Here is a 26,171-nt window from a genome sequence, read left to right as displayed (position 1 = left end):
ATTTTACTTAGGCCTTTTATTCCTTTCGGAACATAGGCCATTGATGAAAAGTTTCCACCCCGTCTGTCTTGAGCCATCCTCCAGCTGTTTCCACGTCAGTCCCCTCGTCTTGATTTCCTGCTGCTCAGTGTCTCTTCTCCAGGTGTTTTTGGGTCTTCCTCTGCCTCGCTTGCCTTGTGGGTTCCAGGTTAATGCCTGTTTAGTTATTGCGGTTTTGTGTCTTCAAAGTGTGTGCCCAATCCAGCTCCATTTTCTCCTGGTCAGCTGGACCTCCACTGATTCTTGCTTGGTGCATTCCCACAGCTTGATGTTGGTGATTGTGTTTGGCCAGAAGATCCTGAGGATACGTCTCAGACAATGGTTGATGAAGGTCTGCAGTTTATTGATGATGTTAGTGGTGGTTTTCCAGTTTATATATATATAGCAGTACGTATTTGACGTTGGAGTTGAAGATTTTGAGCTTGGTGTTGAGTTTTAAGTTTCGGGTTTTCCAGATCTTGTTGAATGTTGCTCTTGCTTTTCCTATTCTTGTCCTTACGTCTTCCTAGCTATATTGCCCTAAGGTAAAAGTATCCATGTTTGATGATGCTCTAGCTATATTGTCCTAAGGTAAAATTAACCATGTTTAATGATTCTCTAGCTATATTGCACTAAGCTAAAATTAACCATGTTTGATGATCCTCTAGCTATTATTGTCCTAAACTCAGATTAGGCTAACCATGTTTTACTGATTTTCTCAATACAGCTTGCGGCACCCTGTACTGCCCGGCCAGCCCATTGCTCATTATCATTGTTTAGATTGAAAACAGAATGTGGTTTGTACAGGCTAATCGGTTTGAACCGTGGATATGGAACAATGGACATTATTCTAGTATTTATCTGGTTTGCATTTATAATTGTGAAACAAGGGAATGGTTTTTCTTTCTCTCAAGCTAAACATTTTCCAGTCCAACTAAAACCTCCAAGTCTGCAGGTCTGAAAAAGACAAATTACTTGATTATTCATACACATCCCAACCCGTCTGTTAACCCAGTCAGTACTTTGCGATTGTTCTAATAAGGGCATTGGCTCTGGTCGGCTTGTGTTCAAGACCGGTCATTAATACAGTCGCAGGGGGCAGATCAATTATCTTTTAAACTAATTGCCCCAAGAAGACATTATGCAGCCTCCCAAAATGTCAGACGGCTTCGGACAAAAAGTGCTGCATCACTTCACTGCTAGTGTTCTGTCATGATTGGGGGCACAGGTCTAGTGATTACAGGACAATGAGTATCTGCAGCATCAGTTCATAAACATACAGTATTCATATTCAGCATAGTGCTGAATAATTGGAAGAAGAGGTACAGTACTTTGAGTGATTAACGGACCACTTAACTTGGCCAGACCAATCTGGCACACTAGATGCTGCGCATTGCTCCAAGATTTTAATTAATTGAACTTCAACCACCACCCCCACAGCTTTCAAATGCATGGTCAATGGCTTTACAGTAGGTTGTAGTCACTGGTCATTTCCAAAATGGAGATAAATTCACTTGCCTGATCATTATAGTCTATTTACATGATGTATTAGCTCATTCCAATCAATTGACTTATCTCAAACCCTGCCTTCTTTTCTTGATCCTCCAATCACAACTTTGTTTGTCCAAGGGAAGCAACAGTTGTGATTGGAGGATCAAGAAAAGAAGGCAGTGGTTGATGTAGGTCAATTTAAAACGGATGGTCGTGTTGTTTTTTGTGTCAGTTTATGAGATGTCGTATTTTGTTGTTGCTGCACCCAGCAGCTAACTAGCAGGTCACTCAGGTCACATGTTGGTTGGTTGGTTGATTGGCTGGTCGGTTGGTCCACACAAGTTTCTCCACCCTCTAGGTTTTGCCCTAGGAGGCTGAAATTTGACATGGGTGTGTGTGTTCATGCCAATTGGCTAAAAGGGGGCGTGGTAATGGGAGTGAGTGGTCTATCGCAAAAAGGTTGCAGCTATTGCAAAGTTGCGCTTGTTGTTTGTTTTTAGGGATGCACCGATATGAAAATTGGCCACCGATACCGATTGTTCAACTAACACTATCGGCCGATACCGATACCGATATTTGTATATTTGTATATAAGTATTTGTAATTTTTTTTTATTAAAATTTTTTTTTTTTTTTTTTAATGAAACTACTGTATATTTGTATGTGTATGTTTGTATTTGTAGGCCTCTTTACTTACTTAAAAAAAGGAAACATCAAGAAATATGTTTATGGTATCACTATCTCTCTCCCAGTATCGTCTGGCGGCCTGCAGAGGGATACTATTTTCTCAACCAGAGCTTTCAACCAATGCAATGGAACCATTCTGGCAGCCTGCAGCGGGATACTATTCTCTCAACCAGAGCTTTCAACCAATGCAATGGGACCATTTTGATTGACAGTCGATTCGGCCAATTACGCCACACCGCTAGCACCCACCTCCTGCTGTCCTTACCACCAATCGGCAAGCGTTTATTCATTTTCTACTTTCGGGCATGCCGCCATTGTTCTGTTTGCGAGAGCGAATACGTTAGCTGCCCGGCCCGCCGACCAGCGCTCCACAGCATGACCAAATGAGACATAATGATTTTACTGCAACAAATGTTATAATAAAACAAAGCCTTTCTATACATTTGTCTGGTTGAAAACTTTATTAACAGATTGCAGAATGGGTAGTTTGGTACGGAATGAGCAACGGAATGGAACTCAGCTATGAACGGACTAACGGAGTAATGCCTTGTTTACTGCTATCTTCGGGTAAATAATATGCTTGTTATTGAACGTGTAACACTAACTATATAACGTTAATGCCACAAAACAAATGTTTGTGTCATTTTAACAGCAGATACTTTCTTAAATGCCATCTTCCCGAGAGAGGGTGTTGACGGGGAGTTGTGTTATTAATAGCATTGAACAGCTAACCGAAAGCTAGCGTTAACTATTGTTAAAGGTTTAGCCATAACGTTACCTTGGCTAAAGTTTGGGCTATTCATAATCCAGCAATAATGGCTGCAGACCTGCAAGCAAAGTACAGCAAGTTGGCAAAGGAGTATTCCAACGCAAATCACATTTTCACCAGTAACGTTAGTCTTGCATCTCCCAGTAGCTAATGAACGGACTCGGAGTAATGCCTTGCTGCTATGGGTAATAATAATATGCTGATGTTATTGTCCGTGTAACACTAACTATATAACGTTAATGCCACAAAACGAATGCCTTGTTAATCATAAAGTAACTTTGATGCAGTAGCTTGTGTGTGGGGGACGGCGGGCGTTGTGCAGGTAGGTCGCGAGTGAACTTTTTTTTTTTTTGCCTTTTGACGCTACAAAAATGTATGGTTATTTATCGGCGACTGCTATCGGCACATTTGAGCTTATAGCAGTCAACAAGGCACTTATCGGCCGATACCGATACCCGACCGATATATCGGTGCACCCCTATTTGTTTTATCTCATTTTTCTCTAGCAGTGTAGCAAGCAAAGCACCGTTACCACTGAAATTATGTGAAAGTTGCATAATACTGCCTCATCATCAATTTTGTTTTCCAGGAAGCAGGTGAACTAAAACATATAAAAGAGTTGCTGAGCATTAGCTTAGAAGGAAACATAGAGTGCAGAATTATAAATGTTGTGTATAGATCCAATTGCCTGGAAGGATGTTTTTAAATAACATTTAAACATTTGTTGGCAGTGGAAATGGTTAAAGGTGCACTATGCAGCTTTGGGAGAGAAATTTGAATCTCAGGGAATCTAAAAGAAATATGGTATATTTTAACTAAATAAACAAACTGTCCTCACTGTTTGAAGTTAGAAATATGCCTGAAAAGTTGCTGCTTCACTGCGGTTGTTTACAACGGCAGGGTCTGCAATTTTCTTTACAAACATTCAAAGAAGGCTTATATTTGTTTCACAGTGCCTCAAAATTATTTAGTTTTGATGACATAAAATACAATGAATAGTTCTAAGGATTTACATGTATAGTAAATATATTTTGTACACGAATTGCAGCTTATGCAAATATGAACAAATTCCCCTCCCCCGAAACTTAACTCATTCCCTGCCAACAACGATTTAATACATGTTTGTCCGCCAATCGTTGAACGCCAACCACGTATATATACGTTATTTGATCGTTATTTCTTTTATTCGCTATTTCCAATCGTTATCCATCCAGGGAGCCTGTGTAACCATAGGGAATGAGTCTGAGATCGCAAAAGTCCAATACCGCTGCCTGGTGGTATGCAGCCAATGTTGCACTCCCTTTGAGACTCTGTGTATGACTGTGTGTTGATGAAATTCATCCGGGCGGGGGCGGCTAAGTGGCGCAGTGGGCAAGGCGCTCGCCACTAATGCAGGAGACGCTGGGTTCGAGCCCAGCTCTCGGCGTTGCTTCCGGCTTGGCTGGTCGTTCATACTAATACAATTGGCAATATTAGGGGGTGGGAAAGCCGGTGGGTGGGGATCGGACGTTGTGGACAGCGACTCCTGTACAGCAGAATCAGGAAGTATCAGGGGCAGCGTGAGCCTCCCACGCGTTACTCCTCGCCACTGAGAGATCGCGCTGTGCAGGTGAAAAGATGCGACGGCTGCCTCCTCGTGTACCGGAGGGGACACGTGATGCAAGGCTTTGTCCACATTGCAGCCGACCAGTGGGAGGCATGGTCTAACAACGTTCGAGACAGGGGAGGGTAGAATTCGATAATACAAAATTGAAAATGGGGAGAAAAAGTAGATAAAAAAAAAATTATTCATCCGGGCGGACTTTTCTAGTAAGCTGGACCGAGGGTGGGTTATATCGTGGACATACGATCTAACAGATGGCAATCAAATAATTGGAATATTCTTTTTGGAATCTCATCGGCCACAGGTAAGAGCAATTTAACGTCATTTTCATCTCGATTGTGCCTTGTTTTCATAGCCATCGCCCTGATCAGCGTATGCTGTTGTACTAACGAATGCCGCTATTGACAATCAATTAATCAGAAACGACCCCCCCCCCCGTTTCATGCATTCATGATGGAACATAATATACCGATCATATGCATTTGAATTTTTAATTGTAGCATGTATAGGGACGAAATGCCAATGGATTAAGTATAATATGCGTCGCGGCCTATTACTAGCCTCCAAGGAATTACCCTAAACCGCTCTAAAACCATACTTATATTCACCACGGTATAAAATGGGAATGTATGGATGGACATTTCTTTTATTTTTCACATCTTGAACGATAGATACTCGATGCCAACTGGGCCATAGTATTGCATCCATAGCTATAATATATATATAGTTATAGCCCTGCAAACAAGGTGAGCGACTCCATCAGGGGCGGGGCTAGGGGGTGGCTACTTGGGCTCAAGCCCCGAATGTTTTCTGAAAAGCCCTGAATCTATTTTCAATTTTTTTTTTTTTTTTTGACAATTCGTCATTGTTACATGAAAATATGTTTGCACCAGATTTAGCAGAAGCTAATTTCCATCTGTAGTCTATCCAGCTGCTAACTGTATTTGAGTGAGTTAAGTCTTGGTGTTATGGTAGACTCAGACCTAAGCTTTAAATCACAATCAACAAGTTCTTCCACCTTAGAAACATAGCTAAAGTACGGCCATTTATAAATCAAAAGGACGCTGAAAACCAGATCCATGCCTTTATCTCAAGCCGACTCGACTACTGTAATACCAGCCTCCCGAAAAAATACGATTGATAACTATTTTATTGCAATGCACTATTGCATTATTTTATTCTATTTTACTAACTATTTTATTGCACTGCACTATTTTACTTTATCAGTGATAATCAAACCGTAAACAAAGCCCCGAAAACAAAAACACTTTCAAGGTGGTGGTATAAGTTAAAAATTGTGGTGTCGAAGTAAAAAAGATCTGTGCCGGCTATCGCGGCCGCGGGCACCTATCTGGGCTAAGCCCCGGATCTCCTACAATCCTAAATCCGCCCCTGGACTCCATAGGTTTAATGCGTGGCAGCACATAGTCATATCCCGTTCCCAGCGTGGCGATCAATGAGTTAAGGTTATGGCAAGGGATAGGGTTTATAAACAACTTTTTAGGTGACAATTACAAGGAGTTATGGCTTTGCAGCTTGGCCAACTAGACCTAGTGATGATCCCCTTCCAGATCACAGCCAAATGTCTTTCCCTGTTGTGGGATCTAGACTCCAACTATAAGAAGTTTTTTTTAGAATAATAAGAAAAAATATAGGTTTATTGTTCTAAAAGACACACATCTGATGCAGAGCCTGTATGTGACAAGATGGTTGGTTCCAATTTTGTCTATAAGATCTCCAATCGAAATGCAATGACTTGTTTCCATCCTTGCCTCTTGCTATATTCTGGTGCTCCAATGATAGGCTGTTGTAAGGCTTTAAATGGGCTATATCTATTCTAGGCCTTAAAAAATTTGGTTTTAGTAATCATTAATCAACCAGTAAGCGTGGAAGTTAGATGAGGAGTAGAGGGTCCCATCCTCCCACTGTGGGCACAGGAAAGCCCCCCCCCCTCCCCAACAAGCAGATGGTTCCATCCACAAAACCTTTAGAGGAGACTGGACTGAGACCGCAAAAGGGGGGTGGGATGGGAGGGTGAGCTTGGAGTATTTATGTTACACTGTTTCATTTGATGGTTGTTTATTATTCTATATACTGTCAATAAAAAAATAACCTGCACTGCAGAATACGTTAACCTGTAAACCGGCTTAAAATATTCCTGACAACAGCTGAGAAGACTCATTAGTATGGCGTGTAGACCACATCCCCCACCTAGACTGAGAAGGCTTATTAGTATGGCGTGCAGACCACATCCCCCACCTACCGCTGTCGTCGTCGTCCCGGGAAATCTTATTGATTGCCATCTTGGCCTTTAGTACTTTATACACCATTGGCTTCAACTCTGACATTGATCCACGTCTTCAATCTTTGACTGTTTTTTTTTTTTTTTTTTTTTTTAGAGTGCAGTCCTTGGCTCGCCCCCCAACCTGTCCTCCAAGTTTGAGACAAATTGGATAAGAGATGTGAGAGTTATCGTGGTTACAGATAGATAGACAGACAGGGAGACACACACACACTTATCCTACCACCCACACTTCCACCTCACTCACTCATTCATACACACACACACATGCACACGCACACACTCAGACACACCAACACATCTCGTCATGAATGCATGTCAACATAGAAGACAGACAATACATCAAGACAAAAAATAACACCACCACAAAATGTATATTAAAACACCATTCAAGGTCGCTGAAACAACATCCAAGTTTGTTGAAGGCCAGATTTGTAGTCCTTTACTGACCTTCAGGGTAGGGGCTTCACTGGTGGACCTTCCGGGTAGGGGCTTCACCTAGGTGTCTCTAAGCACTACATTGACTGAGTGCTCTTTATTGTCTGTAAACACCATCAACGTGAGGTTAATCTCTTTGGTTGGTAGCAGCCCAGTTGCCACCAAATGTTGCACTTCAGAGCATTTTTCTTTTAGCGGTGTAGCAGACTTTCTTTTTAGTGCTGTTCAAAAGGACAAACAATCGTGTGTAAGTACAGGCATAAATTCACAACATCCTCCTCGCAGATTGAAAAAGAACCACCATGGGTTCTGGCACTTTAAATAAACCACAGTGTAAGGGTGCGCAAGGAGCTGCAATACTGAGGGAATAATTCCTCATGGTTTCTTAAGAGGCGAGGACACACTTTTGGCTCGCATGACCTATTTTTCCAATCTCGTATGTCAAAAGCACTGCTGCAGCTGTTCGTTCAGTGTTTTTTATTTTATTTAAAAAAATAAAATAAAAATCCATCAAGTTCTCCTGCCATTCATGCAGATTGCTGGGATTGGATTGTTTTTGCCGTAGTAGAGTAGCATCGCTCCATGACTGGACCTGGTTATACTAGACCTCTGGTTGTATGGCTTCTGCTAAAGCTAGCTTAAGCTTTAGAGGCTGGGAAGGAGAGGGAGGCCCCTGAATACAGGGAGAGGCTGGGACAGCGGTTAACCACATATTGTAGCCGCTTGAGGCACGGGCCAGGCGGCACGTCATCGCAGGGAGGGAAAGGCTCCCCTGCACAACATCACCGCTTCAGTTGCTAAACACAAATGGCTCACTTCCCCCTGGTAGTCAGAGCCTGTATGTATACAGTATCCATGGGAAGGGCTTGACTGGCCATATTAAACACCCGGCAGCATAGAAACATGGCCCGTGTTGGTGCTGTGGTTGTGTCACGCTGTTACCCGAGTGTCACCCCCACAGCCCGGATATGTGCAATATCCTGTGTTGATGCAACTTCACAAGGGTCATCTTACAGACATACCTTTTAATTAAAACAATATTACACCATGAAACCACAAAAAGACTTTGGCCTTGATGTCAAATGTCAATGTAGAAGGGTGGATATGAACTGTCACCAGGTAGTGGGAGCACAGCAGATCTGGGTCCAGCTGAGTCCCCGACTGTAGTGTAGGGGTACTAGAATTGGGAGTTAGCAGAGGGGGCGGATGGGGCCTAGGGTTTACTAACCTAGGGGTTCTACGCTGGTCCTTCTTGCCCTCCAGGGCGACTGTAGTAATTCCCCAAACACCCACGCTTCCCCTAATACGTCCCACACCCTCACACCCGGTGGCAGTAATGGTAGATGATATATTTCTCCCCAAAGCAGTACCTTTCCTTGTTGACTGGTGAAGACCTGTACAGAACACCTGCCCCAATTACACATAGGCCGTGGATAAGAAGGGGTTAAACAATAATGCACATTACTCAAAAAGGGGGTTAAGCAATAATGCACATTAATTCACACGCACACAGTGGTCCCATTTATACGCCTCTCCTTTTACTGAAAGTTACCTGTATCTGCATGAACAAGTCCCTGTAAGGGTTAATAGGTTTTTCATGTACAAATAACGAGGAGGTTGGCAGGACGCTCCGGGAGCCACACAGTGGGAAACAACTTATTTCTACAATGGTGCCATATGCACCGCACGATAACACAACACAACAAATGCAATAGAGTGGGCCCACACTGAAACAAAATACCTTAGAAGTGCCGGCATTACCAAAATAATAAAGTTGGGGCGCCCTTAGTCACTGGTGCATGTGCCAGCTCAAAGTACCTTATCCTCTTCGCCCTTAGAGGGCATGCTCTCGAAAAAGAGAATGTTCGCCGATAATGTTCCAGGGCGCTTGGAGCGCTAACAGTACCTGGTGTGAGTGTACCAACCGAGTGCTGGCCTGCTCCCGCAACGAATGTCTGTGACGCGAGTTGGCCGTCAAACGGTCCCGTGGTTGTCACCTGTGATAGCAAGGGGGCTGGCTGGGCTGACGTTAGGCAGGCGAATCGCTGGACTGGCGGGCGGCTAGGAGAATGCTGGAGGCGGGTGCAGTCCGGATACGTCTGCTGCGGTGTCTGCTCCGGGGGCTGGAAGACGGTGGAGCGACGCGTGAGCTAACTGGGCTAGCAGGCCTATACTAGCTAAGCTAAGCTCTGGTCAGTGTGACCAAACTATTCTTCCGACTATACGTTCTACACGCTGCTCGCGGCGGATCAACGGTGCTGTCGAACGTCTTCTTCTTGGATCAACTGTTAGGGATGTGTTGGCAGAGGGCCCAAGCGCAAACAGATACGAGGGAGAGGTAGATATGAATTGTCAAAAGTGAGCACTGCTCCTTTAATCTTGAACACTTCGAGCCAGGGGTGAAGTGTAACCAAAAATAATCCAACTTCAAAAGAGGGCAGCAACAAAGATATTTACAAAAATACCAAAGGCAACAGCAAAATACAAAAACAAAGAATAGCACAGCTGAAGACTGGCAGAGGGCTAAATACAAAAACAAATAATAATCTCATAAAGAGAGCAAGTCCCAAAGGCACAAACAAAACACTGCAAGGCAGGCTAGGAAAAACATGAACAACTGACTACAAATAAAAACCCTAACAAACAAAATGAACTTTACACGAAAAAACAAAGAAGGGAGGAATAAACAAATGAACACTAGGAACACTTATTACAAAAATACTGGAAGGAGTAACAGGATCACAGGAACAGAGGAACTAGACAGCAAACACTAGTAGGGAAATCCAAACAATGAACCGACAAAGAGAGAATGGCAAACGAGGCAGATGTACACACACTGGTTGACACAAGAGGGTAATTGGGAACGAGACACACCTGAGAGGGAAAACTGAACTAACACACAGGGGTACAGGAAAACAAAAGGCCAAACACACACTGGGGAATAAACTAGACTAGAATCAAAAATACAATTACTGAGAGAACACCAGACTGATCATAACTACACAACACAGAAAACAGATAGCAGATTACTGATGGTATTCAGGAGATCAAAACATAAAGAAAGACAGAGATGCACACAGTGCAGCACCAACAGAATCTGGCCACAGGGTGGCAGTAGATTGACATGACTGTTCACCAAGTTCCAGAGTGGAGGAAGATTGTTCATGGGTGGAGGGATATTGTTCATGGGTGGAGGTGGGAAGGAGGGAGCAACAGGTGAAGCCTGGCCAGGAAATGAAGAACCCTTACATCAACGTCCCTTAATCACTATACTGGGAAGCTAAACTTTCGCATACAACGTTACTTTCCCACCCCATGGCAGGAGTCGTATTTCGCGTGTCCTTGGGATGATGAGCTCTTCGTCCACACGTCCGCTTGCTTCTCTGGAAATTGACGAAGAGAGCGTCCTGTGTATCTAGCTCCTCCTTCATACAAGCCTCTTCCTCACCTGTCTTGGCCAGCCCAACGTCGCACCAGCTCCCCCTGGCGACAGTCCAGCGCCATGTCCCACTACTGAATGTCAATATTAGAGTATCAAGAATCAAAACGGGTCATCCAGTTACACAGCATTATCACAAAAACAGTTAGAGCACAATGATTACAGTTAGACACATTGAATTACGGTTGGACATATTCACATGTCTACATCTAGATGTGTTGTCTAGATGTTTCTTTAGAGACTCTAAATACAAAACCTGGGAACTGGGAATTAGCAGCAGACTGGATAAGTGTAATGTACAGTTATTGTCACGTTTAGTATTCTACTGCCTTCATTCTTTGTTTTTTTTACATGGCCTCTGTGGATCAAATAATTTGCCATTATTTACACTCACTTAAGAAATGCAATGTTTTGAAGTTTGAGAAAATGGTTATCTATTATTCTATGAAACAAACATAGATCACATAGACCAGTCAGAGGTGCTAGTGAGCAACACCGGCACCCCCCAAATAACTGCTGTCACCCTTCCTGTTTACCCTCTACACCTCCTGGTGGAGAGCTTTGTAAGATGGTGCAACAGCAACTACCTCCAACTCAACATCAGCAAGACCAAGGAGCCGGTCGGTGGACTACCGGCTAAGGGAGATGGTGGAGATGGTGGAGACCTACACGTTCCTGGCAGTACACTTGAACAGTAAACTGGACTGGTCGGACAACACCAATACCCTCTACAGCAGTGATTCCCAACCTGGGGTCCGCGGACCCCCTGGGGGTCCGCCAGGGGGCGCAGGGGGTCCGCCAGACCACAGATGATTTGAGTTTTTTTTTTTTTTTTTTTTCAGATAAATATTTAATTAGCATATTTTTATCATCAGAAGCATGAGTAGTCTCTCCACTACAATAAAAAATAAAGATAAATAAATAAACATCTAGACATGATTTTTTAACGTTAACAGTAGGCTACCGGGTAGCCGCTAAAACGCGAATCAGTTGACTATCACTTTCCGTAGCTAGCCTAGCACGCTAGTTAACTTTCTCGGCTCGTCTGCAGTCAGCCGCCAGAGGCGAAAATGTGTGACAAACGAAAAGGAGATGACGGCAGCTCATCTGCAAAAAAAGTTAGGACCTACAGCAATCGCGAAAATTACATCACCATGGGCTTCACTGAGGGACCAGACAAACGACCTGAGTGTGTGATTTGTGGAGAAAAGTTGGCAAACTCGAGCCTGAAGCCCAGCAAGCTGAAGAGACATCAGGCGTCTAAGCACCCAGAAACCGTTGGGAAGGATCCGGACTTTTTTCGGAGGAAAGAACAGTCTCTCAAGGCGAACAAGCCCGTTGATGTTAGAGTAGCGTGGAGCAGGGGTGGCAGTGATTTACAGAAGGCTACCGAAGCCTCCTTTGAGTGTTCGCTTTTAATTGCAAAAGCAAAGAAACCGCACAATATTGGCGAGCAGCTCATCAAACCAGCCTGCATCAAAATGGTTTAGAAACTGTGCGGCCCACAGGTGGCGGATAAACTAAAATCAGTACCACTCTCGAACAATGTAGTGAAAGACCGAATTGATAAGATGTCAAGTGATTGCGAGCAGCAGCTGTCAGAAAAGCTTAGAAAGGGTCCATTTGCCATACAACTTGATGAAACTACAACTGTCGCAGACGAGGCTGTGCTCATGTTTATGTGCAGTATATCGAAAATGAGGATCTGAAGCAGGACATTCTCATGTCAGTCAACCTTACTACCACCACTCGAGGTGAGGATATTTTTACTGCAGTGGATTCTTACTTCATTCAACATAAATGCAAACCGTTCACCATTAGGGCCTGATTTGAGAGGATGAATACAGGATTTGAATATTGGCCAACATTTTGAAATACATATGGTGCAAGATGAGATTTGTTGATTGAAGGCACAAGTCAAAGAAGCATAGTGGGTCTAATTATGATGCATATGCCTGTGTATAAGCAGTATTATTAAAATGACAAAAAAAAAGTATTTTATTAGGAGGGGGGTCCAGGAATTTCATCAGAGATGTTTGGGGGTCCCTGGGGGAAAAAAGTTGGGAACCCCTGCTCTACAGGAAGAGACGGAGCAGGCTGTCTTTCTTTCAACGTGTGCAATAGGTTGCTGCAGTCGTTTTACCAGTCTGTAGTAGCCAGCATCCTCTTCTTTGCCATGGTATACTGGGGTGCAACATCAACTGAAGAGACACTAACAAACTGAACAAGCTGGTGAGGAAGAATAGCTCTTCAAACTGGTCAAGCTATGATGAGGAAAGAACTGGACGCTATCCTGGATAACCCATCCCACCTCTATGAGGAGCTAGCCAAGATGAGCAGTATGTTCGGCCATAGACCTACCCCCCCCACTCCCCTACCGACACACCACTAAATGCCTTGGCCAGTCCGTCATGCCAGTAGCCATCAAGCTTCACAACCGTGGGCATGGACTGCTGTCAATAGTTGGAGAATTAACGGCTGGAGAACAGTCTGACTTTTAACTACTAAAGGCGCAGTGTTCTATTACTACTACTAGTATACCATGTATACTATTATATTATTATATTATTGATAGAGTATCTACAGTGTATTGCCAATTTATTATTATTATTATTATTATTATTATTATTATTATTATTATTATTATTATTATTATTATTATTATTATTATGTTCTATTATAATTTTGTTCTTGCCTGTACCTCAACTCCCCCCTCCCCCATGCTACTATGACACCTGCATTTCCCCAGGGGATCAATAAAGGAACACTCAATCTACAAGGCATAGGGATTGGTGTCAACCCTGTTTCACCACTGTTATCAACCTATGTCTCTACCTTTAGGCTAACTGTGGCCCCCTGGGAAGCCCAGTGAGGGAAATAAAAGAACATGCTTTGTAGCGTTTTCAGCTGCTAAAATTATCTTTCATATGATGCAAGTAAAAGCTTTTATTTAGAATTGACGTTGAGGATGTGAAGTGGGGTCAGTATCCAATGTATGCGGATGATTCAACGATTTACACATCAGCCTCTACAGCCAATGAATTAAATACGGTCCTAAAGGCAGAGTTGCAATCAGTGATGGAATGGATAAAGAATAACAAACTAGTTCTAAACATATCAAAGACAAGTAGCATCATTTTCGGTTCAAACCATACTCTAAGAACGAACCCAGTCTTGAAACTTTTGATAAGTGATGTGGTAATTAATCAAGTCCAGGAGACTAAACTCCTATAGGAGTAACATTAGACAGTAAATTGTCATGGTCACACCATATAAACAATATAGTAGTGAAAATGGGAAGAGGGATTTCTGTTGTTAAAAGATGTGCTCATTTGTTACCACTAAATTCTATCAAACAGGTCATTCAAGCTCTGGTTTTGTCAAATCTTGACTATTGTCCTGCGGTATGGTTGAATGTACCCCAGTTATGGACCCCAGGAAGAATAGCCACAGCACTGCTGTGGCTAATGAGGATCCAAATAAACTTAAACTTAAATTTATGGGGGGCTTCCCTTTCTGTTCACGGATGACACAGTATCTCATATTCTTCTCGTACACAGTCACTTTTAATCAGGATCTGAAGCAGAAGTCTCAGATTTTCTGGTTTGTTCTTGAAAAATAGGCCACTAAGGCCAGTCTTTGTTCCAGAGTAGAAGCAGCGTTGCCTCTAATGACAGCTCTACAGAGTGGCCTCGGGTTTCTCTCATGGGTTCTCCCACCGGCACAGTGGATTTGCAGTCAGTCTGCTAGTGTCGGGTTCCACTCACAGAGAACCGTTAACTCTGCTACCCGGTCAAAGCAGTGGGGGTTTGAACTTCCTTCTCATTAAAATAAGCTTGATTATACGGTGCGTCTATGGGTGTAGCAGGGTAGACATTCCAATAACACATACACACACAGCATATCATATTGTGGCTTGGGTTCGTGGATTGTAATAGATGCTTTATGTTTATGTATGAAATAAAAGGAGTGATTATGCATATATTTTTTTATAACATATTATTATTTATGTTGGGAATAAACTCTCTGCCTCACAACTTAATTAACACTATAGAAATACTACTATTAGTCTAATAATTAGTCTCCAATATAGATTGTTTACACCATATTGCTATAAAATAGAAGCTTGGGTCACATGATTGTGTTTGGGAATAAGCAAGAGCACATTTGGACAACTAACGCAGAAATACGGTGCATTCAAATTATTATGACATGCTCTCCACTGTTTAATATTTTTTTGGTAATTTCTTTAAATTAATTAATTAAAGGCGCCCCAGTGGCGAACCACATCATAGCGCGCTCAGCCGCGACACGTCGTTATTTCCCGAATGTCTTCCCCCCACTCTGTCTCCCGTTTCTTCTCTGTCTCTCCCTATTGGACTGCCCAGTAGTAATAAAAAGCGACAAAATGCCAAAAAAAAATAAAAAAAATTAATTAATTAATTAAATTTTAGTTGATTGATTAATTCATGCATTTATTTATTCTGCACTCTTTTGGCAGCAGTGGAACACTTGGCTGATGTCCATCTTGTTGTGTGTTTTGATTGACAGAGATCCGTAACCAGTTAGTGGAGCAGTTCAAATGTTTGGAGCAGCAGTCTGACTCTCGCATCCAGCTGCTGCAGGACCTGCAGGAGTTCTTCCGCCGTAAGGCTGAGATCCAGCTGGAGTACTCTCGCAGCTTAGAGAAGTTGGCCGAGCGCTTCTCCTCCAAGATCCGCAGCTCCAGAGAACATCACCAGTTCAAGTGAGTTTCCATCCCTGCCTGAGGTTTTTTAGACCAGGGTCCATATTCACGCAAGTCTTATTAGCTTGGATAAAGTCACAAAGACAAGTGTTCCTGGTCTCTGAGCCAAGATCAGCACTTATACTTTGGGAATATGGCCCTGCTTTTACTGTGTGTGTGTGTGTGTGTGTGTGTGTGTGTGTGTGTGTGTGTGTGTGTGTGTGTGTGTGTGTGTGTGTGTGTGTGTGTGTGTGTGTGTGTGTGTGTGTGTGTGTGTGTGTGTGTGTGTGTGTGTGTGTGTGTGTGTGTGTGTGTGTGTGTGTGTGTGTGTGTGTGTGTGTGTGTGTGTGTGTGTGTGTGTGTGTGTGTGTGTGCGCGCGCGCATACTCGTACTTGGTGTGTTTTTGTTGTATGCGCACAGTCATAACCTTGCTTGCCAAATCATTCTCGTTCCCCTGCTGCTCTGTTTGTCTCTCTAACCTCAATCTGCCCACAAAAGGTTCCTGCTGCATTTCTCCTTCTATCTGCAACTGTATAGTTGAAGTTGTTCTTACACATCAAAAGCAAATACCCATCGCTGTCTTTTAGAAATTTTCATTCAGACAAAGTCTTTGCAACAATAAATGTCTTTCTCTTATTTATGTGAAAGCTGTGAACTTTACTGGCAAAGCCGATCACCCTCTTTTGTGAAGCTTTTGGCCCTTTGTTCCATGTGTTTGTTGATGTTCTAAGGCAGGGCTGCCAAAAGGAGGCTCCTGTGGGACAAATGCAGCCCTCCGAAGGGTTCTAGAGAATTATTACCATGCAATTAAACTATTTTTGATGGGATTTTAAAACTGACTCGACTGCTACAAGGTGATATTAGACAAAAGACACATATTATTAACATATTATTTGTCCCACGCTCCACCACTAGTGTTACATTTAGGCCCTCCAGGTGGGCACCTCTGTTCCAATGGCTGGACTTCTTCACCATCATCCCTGCTGTGAGACTACAAGTCTCTGCAGTGACTTGTGATTCACTGTCATGGAGGGTTGCCAGTCATAGATTTACAGTCTGCCTGCTAGACCCAGCCCTGTTAATCACTATTCCTAGTTTGATTACAGTGCAGCCCTATGCAGCCAAATGCTCTTGTATGGAGCTCATGCACCATGTTATATTGTTACAGACGAGAGCTGTATGATGTTTTAAAAGGTCTACTCGTATTGGTATGATAATGAGAATACACAGGTGATTAGATGTTAAAAGGTCTACTAGTATTGGTATGATAATGAATATACACAGGTGATTAGATGTTAAAAGGTCTACTAGTATTGGTATGATAATGAGAATACACAGGTGATTAGATGTTAAAAGGTCTACTAGTATTGGTATGATAATGAGAATACACAGGTGATTAGATGTTAAAAGGTCTACTAGTATTGAAGGGCGGCTACGTGGCGTAGTGGGCAAGGCGCTCGCCACGAAATCTGGAGACGCTGGGCTTGCCTGTTCGAGCCCAGCGCTCCACATTTGCTTTCAGTTTAGCTGGTCGTCCGTACTAATACACATTGGCCGTATTAGGGGGTGGGAAACTGATGGGTGGGGATCGGGCGTTGTGGACAGCGACTCCTACAGGTCGGTTGGTGCGCCTGCGCAGTAGAATCAGGAAGTGTCGGGGGCAGCGTGAGCCTCCCACGCGTTACTCCTCGCCACTGAGAGATCGAGCTGCGCAGGTGAAAAGATGCGACTGCTGTTACCTCAAGTACCGGAGGGGACTTGTGCTATGTATGACTTAGTCCACATTGCAGCCGGCTTGTGGGAGGCAAGAAACAGCGTTCGTGACAGGGGAGGGTTGAATTGGATGATACGAAATTGGGATGGGAGAAAATATAGAAAATGGGAGAAAAAGTGGATAAAAAAAAAAAAAGGTCTACTAGTATTGGTATGATAATGAGAATACACAGGTGATTAGATGACAAGTTGAAGGCCGAGGTGTTGGTGCTTTGGAGCTGAACAGCGTGTGTGTGTGTGTGTGTGTGTGTGTGTGTGTGTGTGTGTGTGTGTGTGTGTGTGTGTGTGTGTGTGTGTGTGTGTGTGTGTGTGTGTGTGTGTGTGTGTGTGTGTGTGTGTGTGTGTGTGTGTGTGTGTGTGTGTGTGTGTGTGTGTGTGTGTGTGTGTGTGTGTGTGTGTGTGTGTGTGTGTGTGTGTGTGTGTGTGTGTGTGTGTGTGTGTGTGTGTGTGTGTGTGTGTGTGTGTGTGTGTGTGTGTGTGTGTGTGTGTGTGTGTGTGTGTGTGTGTGTGTGTGTGTGTGTGTGTGTGTGTGTGTGTGTGTGTGTGTGTGTGTGTGTGTGTGTGTGTGTGTGTGTGTGTGTGTGTGTGTGTGTGTGTGTGTGTGTGTGTGTGTGTGTGTGTGTGTGTGTGTGTGTGTGTGTGTGTGTGTGTGTGTGTGTGTGTGTGTGTGTGTGTGTGTGTGTGTGTGTGTGTGTGTGTGTGTGTGTGTGTGTGTGTGTGTGTGTGTGTGTGTGTGTGTGTGTGTGTGTGTGTGTGTGTGTGTGTGTGTGTGTGTGTGTGTGTGTGTGTGTGTGTGTGTGTGTGTGTGTGTGTGTGTGTGTGTGTGTGTGTGTGTGTGTGTGTGTGTGTGTGTGTGTGTGTGTGTGTGTGTGTGTGTGTGTGTGTGTGTGTGTGTGTGTGTGTGTGTGTGTGTGTGTGTGTGTGTGTGTGTGTGTGTGTGTGTGTGTGTGTGTGTGTGTGTGTGTGTGTGTGTGTGTGTGTGTGTGTGTGTGTGTGTGTGTGTGTGTGTGTGTGTGTGTGTGTGTGTGTGTGTGTGTGTGTGTGTGTGTGTGTGTGTGTGTGTGTGTGTGTGTGTGTGTGTGTGTGTGTGTGTGTGTGTGTGTGTGTGTGTGTGTGTGTGTGTGTGTGTGTGTGTGTGTGTGTGTGTGTGTGTGTGTGTGTGTGTGTGTGTGTGTGTGTGTGTGTGTGTGTGTGTGTGTGTGTGTGTGTGTGTGTGTGTGTGTGTGTGTGTGTGTGTGTGTGTGTGTGTGTGTGTGTGTGTGTGTGTGTGTCTGTAATTGAAGCCAGCTGTTGGAGAGGAGGCTCCACCCTGCTCCCGCTGCTTCAGCCTAGTCTGACTTAACCCCCAGATTGTACAGTAGAGCCGATCAACATAGAGATGAATAGATATTAGAACACTGGCACCAGAAATCAGCTCATCCACTGATGTGTATCACTTGCTCCAAGTCACCAAGTCTTTAGGTGCAGAGCTTCTGGCTGCTCAGATACAGTAGATCAGTTTATCTGGCAATAAATGCACAGACACACACCCGCCGCCACCACAAACACAAACACCACCAACACCAACACCAACAACAGAGTTATGTGTTATTTGACAACAACAAGGTATGACACTTTGGTTGCACACACATCTTTACGAGGGCCACGCTTGAATCCCCTGTACTCAATTACCTCAACGAAATAGTTCTATAAAAAATGTCCTACCTAAAGACCGGCACCTTGTGGCATTAAATACAGTGTGCCATTGTTCATTGTATATTATGTACAACATTGTTGATTACAGATTGTCCCCCCTCTTTGTCTCTTGGCCTACAGTTTATTTTGACATAAACGAGCCCGGACCTCCCCTGTTCCCACCTGCAGGCCCCATTCCTCTCTGCCACTGACAGTCTGCGGCTACAGTGGCGGCTGCGCTGTCTTCAGCCTCAGCACTGTCTGTTGCTGAGGAGTAGGTCGGAAGCAGCAGGCCTCCTCCAGCGCCTAGCAACTCATGCGTCTGTCCCCTGCCACTGCATTCTGGGAAATCAAAACGGAGCAGTAAAAGAGGGTCAGACTCTCACATGCATAGGGTCCTCGGCTCGTTGGCTTAACCTACGCAGTATAAATACACGCTTTACTAGCCAAACACTGCTGTGACTTTCAGCCACTGTATTCACACTGCTGTTTGTCTGTCCGCCCCTGTGGATGCCATCAGTTTTAGTCAAGTCAACTTTATTTATAGAGTACTTTAAATGCAAGGTAGGATTGAGCCAAAGTGGTTCACAACGTACGAAAACATGAAACGGAAGCACGCAACAACAATGACGACAACGATTACAACAACGATGTCAACAACAACAAAGATAACAACACCAAAGAAAAAAGGAAACCTAAAACTAGGGTTTGAGACGCTTTCTGAAAAGGTCAAAGGTCAAGCTTTACCATTCCTCTGTAGGTTCCCATACCTTCATTCTCACCAGCCCCATTAGGCAGTTTCTAAGGGCACATGCAAGAGATCTCTGCAGCTCGATCTTCTCTGTTCTTCTTTGCTTGTCAGTGTGATTTCTTCATAAACCATCCGGCCGGGAAACAAAAACAAAGGTATTTAGCTATACATGATCTGTGACCATGTGCTGTTGAAATGCTGTTACGTCCTTCTATTCATCTTGATGCCTTGAATACATTATTCAGCAGACGTTTCAAGGGTTTATCCTGAATAGGATTTTCGTTTATGAATTAAATTAGAATGGACGGATGTTCATGTATCTGATATTGTCTGCATACAGGGATTTACACATAATGATTAGACCATTAAAGCAGCGCTCATGTAATTATGGTAAGGGAATATAACCTCTCTGGAAGAGATTAGATAAAGCTTCAAATAACAGCCAGTTGAGCTTAGTTTGTGTGTGTAAGTCAATGGAATGACCCCAAAAGGCATGAAAATGTGTGTGCATATGTGTGTGTAGCTTGGGGGAGGTTGGGTGTGGTATCTCCCCCCATTCTCTGTTTGACTACCAATAATTTAGTCCGTCTTTGCTTTATTCCAAGTGATGTCCCTGTCCCCTGTCTGTTCATTTCACGGTCAGCGGGGCACAACTTCGGAGAAAGCAGAATTTAATCTCCTTGTGTTTGTGTTGTAAGACCCGCCGCATGACACTGCATATTAAATTATGAGATTGTGTTCCCTGTCACTCCAACTTTATTGATGTGCTGCTATTGCTGCTGTGATGGTCAAACCAAACTGAAATTCACATGTTTTTTCTATGATATTGTACACAGCTCAGTTTTGAAGTCTCTCCTTAACACTTTTGCAGCCACTGGGATGAGTCTAATTAATCTCAAGAGGACCGGGATATGTAAACAGACGTGGGGCTGTTTGTAGAGCTAAATCTATTTTTTTTATCATTTTATTTATTTATTTTTTGACAGACAAACATTAACAGTAAATATCTCAATAAATCACAGTAATATACATTCCTGTATTTGAATCAATAAATGTAGGTTACGAGATATATACCTAATCCCCATTATACAATACAGTACATACCGTACTTTTCGGACTATAAGCCGCAGCTTTTTCCCCCATTTTTCGACCCTGCGGCTTATATAACGGTGCAGCTTATATGTGGACCAAACCCGAAAATATTGCTTTTTTTACTTCATTGAAATGTTATTTATCTGTTCCCTTATTTGCTAAACTTAATACAACTTGTAAATGAGTTCATTCTTGTTATTTGTCCGACAGTATTGTGACAATCCCCTCTGTGCACGAACCCTTACATATGGTAATTAAACATTAAAACACCTGCAGCTTATAGTCCAGTGCGGCTTATATATGTACACATCATTCAATTTAGCTGCTGCGGCTTATAGTCAGGTGCGGCTTATAGTGCGAAAAGTACGGTACATATGCTCTTGCTCGTTCTTCTTCCCCCCCCTCAGGACCCCCCTTGAAAACCATCCATTATTAGTTTCTAACCAGAGATTACTATTCATATGCTAACCTTTATTCTCTCCACCACTTCTAGCCAGATTACAATGCTGGCTTCATTGACACCTAAAATTCTTGCTGTAGATATCTCTAAATAAATCACATCGAGATAGGTAAGAACCCATACCTTCCGGCACATTTTATCCGGTTGAATCCATCGTGATGCTATCAACTTTTTAGCAGCCGTAATACCGGACAAAATTAGTATCTTTAGCTGTATAGAGGCTGCTAACTGTGAAACATCATTCAACAACAATACAGAAGGCATTACAGGTATGTTCAGAAATAAAAATTCTGATAATTGCGTAGTGACTTCTTCCCAGAATATCTTAACAGGGGGGCATTCCCAATACATATGCATAAATGTACCTATATCACCTCTTAAACACAAGGAGCATAGAGAGTCTTGTTTAAGCCCCATTCGGTTCAATCTTATAGGTGTCAGGTAAGTCCTATGAATATAATTAAGATTAATCTGTTGATGGTCCGGGTTGCGTGACGCTAGTCGAACGTTTTCCCAGACTTCTTGCCAATCAAAATCTACTTTCAAGTCTGGTATATCCCTCCTCCAAACTGAGTCTAGGGGAAGGATTCCATACGAAGACGTTAGTAAGTGATTATAAAAGTCAGATACGAAGCCTCTCGATGTCTCCCTTTCATAGAAGAATTTGTGATATCTGTGGTGCTCAAGTGGTATCTTTAATGGGACTCCATGAGCCTTCAAAGTTGCTAATAACTGTATATAGAAATAATAAGTGGAGCTGGTGAGGTTAAATTTGTTCTGAATTTCATGATAGCTACAGAAACCCTGTTTGTTGAATATATCTCCCAATGTATGTATGCCTTGATTTTCCCATTTGGGATATCTGATAGGTCGTTGTGCAATAAGGAGTGCATTGTTATTAAATATGGGAGAATGGCTATGCCATTTGTGTTGGTTAGTAAATATTTTCTGTGTGTCACGCCATATCCGAATCACATGTGTTATAATAGACGTGGGGCTGTTTGTAGAGCTAAATCTATACTTTATAGTATTGCTATCTGTCCATTCTCATTGTGAATTGAGACCATAAACCGTCCCTTCAAAATGGCTTAAAGATTTTTTTTTTCATCAATACGTTCTCATTTTATAGCGCCGTGAATATAAGCATTATACTGGATTTGGTCTAGTATATTTCCTGGAAGCCGAGATAATGGGCTAATAGCTAATAACGTTAAATCCAATGGCATTTCGGTTATAGATACGCTCCAGTTAAAACTCAAAGTGCATATGATCGGCACGATCCTCACGCATGTATGCATGAAAGGGGGGGGCGGGGGACGTCGTTTCTGATTATTGACAGATTACCAATAACCGCGTTAGCCTCATTAGTCGCATAGGCCGAACGCCTGGATGGCTATCAAAACAAGGCCCGATCGGGATGTACTTTACGTGAAAAAGATCCGGTGGGATCCCCCCGAGCATTCCCGTTATCGATCGCCATCTGGTAGATCGATATGTCCATTGGCTGATGATAAATCCCCTTATTGCATGGTGAAATCTGCGATGCAAAACATAATCCAAGCTACAGGCTGCAGATCCAGAATCGAGCTAACATAAAACTCCATTGAAAGTAAAAAAAAAAATAGTCCACCGTTCGGCCACAGGGAACACTGCATTATCGCGATAGCGCCCCTAAGAGGATCTGGCCGGTATTGCACCTTCTCGAATTCAAAGACTAGGGTATATCTGCAGTGCCGCTCGGCGACCTTGAATAGGTTATTAAAATGGAATAAAAGCAATAAAACTTGCCACGGATTTATCCGTGCTTCTGTCCACAACGGGTGGAATCGAAACACGGATATATACGTTGTTCGTCCCCATTGTGTTAAGCTTAAGAAAGACAAGACTCTGGTGATGATGCCATCAAGAGATAGAAGACCCTGTAGCTGCTCCATAGATGGTAAATAGTGAGTTACTCACGCTGATTTTACTTTACTGGGATATGGGTGTTTTTCTGAGTCGGAGCTGTAAGCCCTACATTTATTGTAAATAAACACCATTTGGATGTAATATCTCAAAAAAAAATTCTTCAAACCCAGAAAATTGGTCACTACTTCAAGGTCAATGGACCAACTCCAAAAAGTGTCACTCGACATCAGAAATTAGAGTCTTGATGCGGTTATTTCCGGTGTCTGGAAACCCAGCATTAAAGGAAGGCAACAGCTCAAAATGTTGCATACATTTAGCTCAAAACAGCATACATTTAGCTCAAAACAGCATACATTTAGTCCAGCCTTATGCTGCGATACAGTACATTCGGCAACCTTTTGGGCAACATGAAATCAGATGGAGAGAAACATCCAATAGAATCTATATGCGAAAGTCTGGGAATTTATTAGGTTGCCATGCAATCAGTACAAACTGACGTGTCGAGACATCCGCTTGTTTAATGTTGCCCAACAATGTTGCCCAATATTTCCCAAAAAGCTGGCCAGCTTATCACCACCATTAGGCAAACACACATGTCGGTACTACAGTCTAGATTGGAAATAACGATTGCTGCATGAATATTCTCCCTTTCCTAAAGTCTGGGTTTCAGGATCCACTACATCACAATGGTGACTTCAATACAAAGGCAATTTCTTCTGAAAAACTGAAAATAGTTGGAGGATTTTCTCATAATAGAATAACCCAGTTATGGTCTAAGATAGAAGATACCCTGAACACAGCAGTTCTACTCCCTTGTGTGCCAGCTGCTGCAGGATAAACCAAAGTCAACAAAAAAACACTAGCGCATACAAGGATACTGCAGGTTGACACTATGTTATTGATGGATTACATAAAAGCAGATGGAGCGAACATCTCTATGAGCGAATCCAATGAAGCAAGAAGTGCAAAATGCGTTGTCTGCGTTCTCCACCTTTACGTAATCCTGGATCCATCAATAGAATAATGTCAACCTAGTATCCTGGTTTGTGCTGGAATATTGTTTTATGTTAACCAGCGATGGTCTGTTCACTGTCAGCAGGGGCACAACTTTGAGAAAATATAATTTATTATTAGATTGTGTTCCTAGTAGCATCTCGTCCCACTTACTCCCAACTGACATTGTTGTAACGTTACTACTGCTGTGTGTTCTGGTGGTGGGAGGGAGTCAGAGGGGACAGGGTGAGAGGTTCAACTGTATCTCTAGTGGTGACCGCAGGCTTGGTAGATTTACACAGAGCTGTCCTCTCTACATTGTTCTCTGGTTGACGAGCACGGCAGGCTACGTCAAGTAAGTCTAACGTTTTCAATGCAGAATCCTAAATCAAGTAGGGTGTGATTTTTCCAATATCAATTTGATATTATTATAAGTAATCAGAGAATGTAAATAACCTTTTTAATACAGGCAGCCAGTTTCTTTGATCTCTTCAAAGAGTCAGTGAAATTATTCTAATCTAAAATCCAATTATGAATATCTTGCTTGTAAACAGGTGCTTACATTTTTAAGTCATCATATCACAAGCATCGAGTCACTGGAACGTCTCCGGTAATTTACCCTTATCAAGCGGTGTCTCAAGTCATGACATTATGAATCAAGTCAAACTCGAGCCCAGGTCATGTGACTCCAGTCCCCACCTCTTGTTTCAGGCCCCCGTCAAACCCTGCTCTCATTCACATCTACGCCACATGCTGCTCTGACCTACAGCACGTCTATGCAGCTGCACACTATCATACGTTGGCACCGTGTCTCCTCCCGGAAAGAGGCCTGGGCCTCCTGAATGATGTGCAAATCAGCAAGGGAGCATATTGAACTCCCCGACCGTGCATGAATGCAACATAGAATACGTGTGGATGGCAAAGCCAGTGGCAGGGGTGCCAACGTGGCCCCTATCTTTTGATTTAGCATTCGGCTCTTTCTCCCTTCTCTTGGCTGTTCCATTGAAGCAGCAGCCAGCCAGGCAGTGTGGATGGGATTAAAAACCTTTGCAGAGATGAGTCCTGGTTTATACACACTTCCTTCTGGAAAAATCCTGGCTCCAACATATTGGGGAGTGTGTGATTAGGTAGTGTTTCCGTGCCTTTCCGTGCCTTTCCGTGCAACGTAACCTTAAGGGTATACGCATTATGGAGATGGCTTACTATTCATTTGTCCTTGAATTGGAGGATTAGTGCAGCATTCTGAAACCCCATACTCTCTCTCTCTCCCTCTCTCTATTTGCCTGCATTCTTCCACTATTTCTCAGCCTCTTTCATCTTCTCCTGACACACAGCCTCTAGGTGTCCGTCTCACAGTAACAGTGGGGAAGTGCAGAGGTAAGGAAAGAAATACAGTGACAAGCATTGCTCTGATAGACGAGACAGACCGAGAAAGTTGGCAGCCATGCTCTCCTCTTTCCTCTCTCTTTCCTTCTCCCCCTCCCCCTTTACTCTCCTCTCCTCTTCCCTCTCGTTGTCCGTAACGTTTGCTTCCTGCGTGTTAATGATACCCGACTCCCTGGAATCGCGGGTAGTTTTGAAGCACTCATCATTACCTAGCAGGCTGCTGACTGATGCTCAGCCATTCACAAGGTTCTTATAATGAAGGTTTGGTCACGGATGTGGAAGTAAACAGCTATTGGAGCGATGACTGTGACCAGTGTTCTAAACAGTTCCTTCACCTAAATTCAGTCCTGGCCCCGGTGCTGTCCTGTGGGTGCTGAATTTCCACATCGTTGCCAAGGAAACATTGTCAATGTCTACAATAGAGTTATTTTTTTCTACAGACCTTGGCCATTCACAGGAAGTCAGTAGGGAGAGAGAGATGAGTGGTGATACAGAAAGGAGGTCTAGTTGTATACTGCATTCTGAGAAGACTTTGGTCAAATAGTATTTGTGAATAATTCTTAGCATTTGATTTAACCTGCTTGGAATACCAGATGGAAGGGGGGGTTTGCCACGTAAGACAATACAGTGCCAGAAATAGTGGCCACCCATCTGGTACTAC

At 43.3% G+C, this 26,171-nt stretch overlaps 1 protein-coding gene across 3 annotated transcripts in view; it reads left to right on the top strand.

The window, feature by feature from the left end:
- The window catches only part of srgap3 (SLIT-ROBO Rho GTPase activating protein 3), a gene marked incomplete at its 5' end in the record, with an annotated part of 227,160 nt that overhangs the window by 58,103 nt on the left and 142,886 nt on the right, over positions 1-26,171 (top strand). For all 3 annotated transcript variants that reach the window (XM_084316103.1, XM_084316101.1, XM_084316102.1), the window contains one exon: positions 15,298-15,493. In XM_084316103.1, the coding sequence (XP_084172229.1) occupies positions 15,298-15,493 (196 nt within the window). The remainder of the gene's footprint in view (positions 1-15,297; positions 15,494-26,171) is intronic.

The sequence above is a fragment of the Notolepis coatsorum genome, assembly GCF_963971535.1.
Source record: "Notolepis coatsorum genome assembly, chromosome: 6".
NCBI lineage: Eukaryota > Metazoa > Chordata > Actinopteri > Aulopiformes > Paralepididae > Notolepis > Notolepis coatsorum.
Note: the sequence above shows the minus strand (reverse complement) of the source record. Positions and strands in the feature narration are given on the sequence as shown.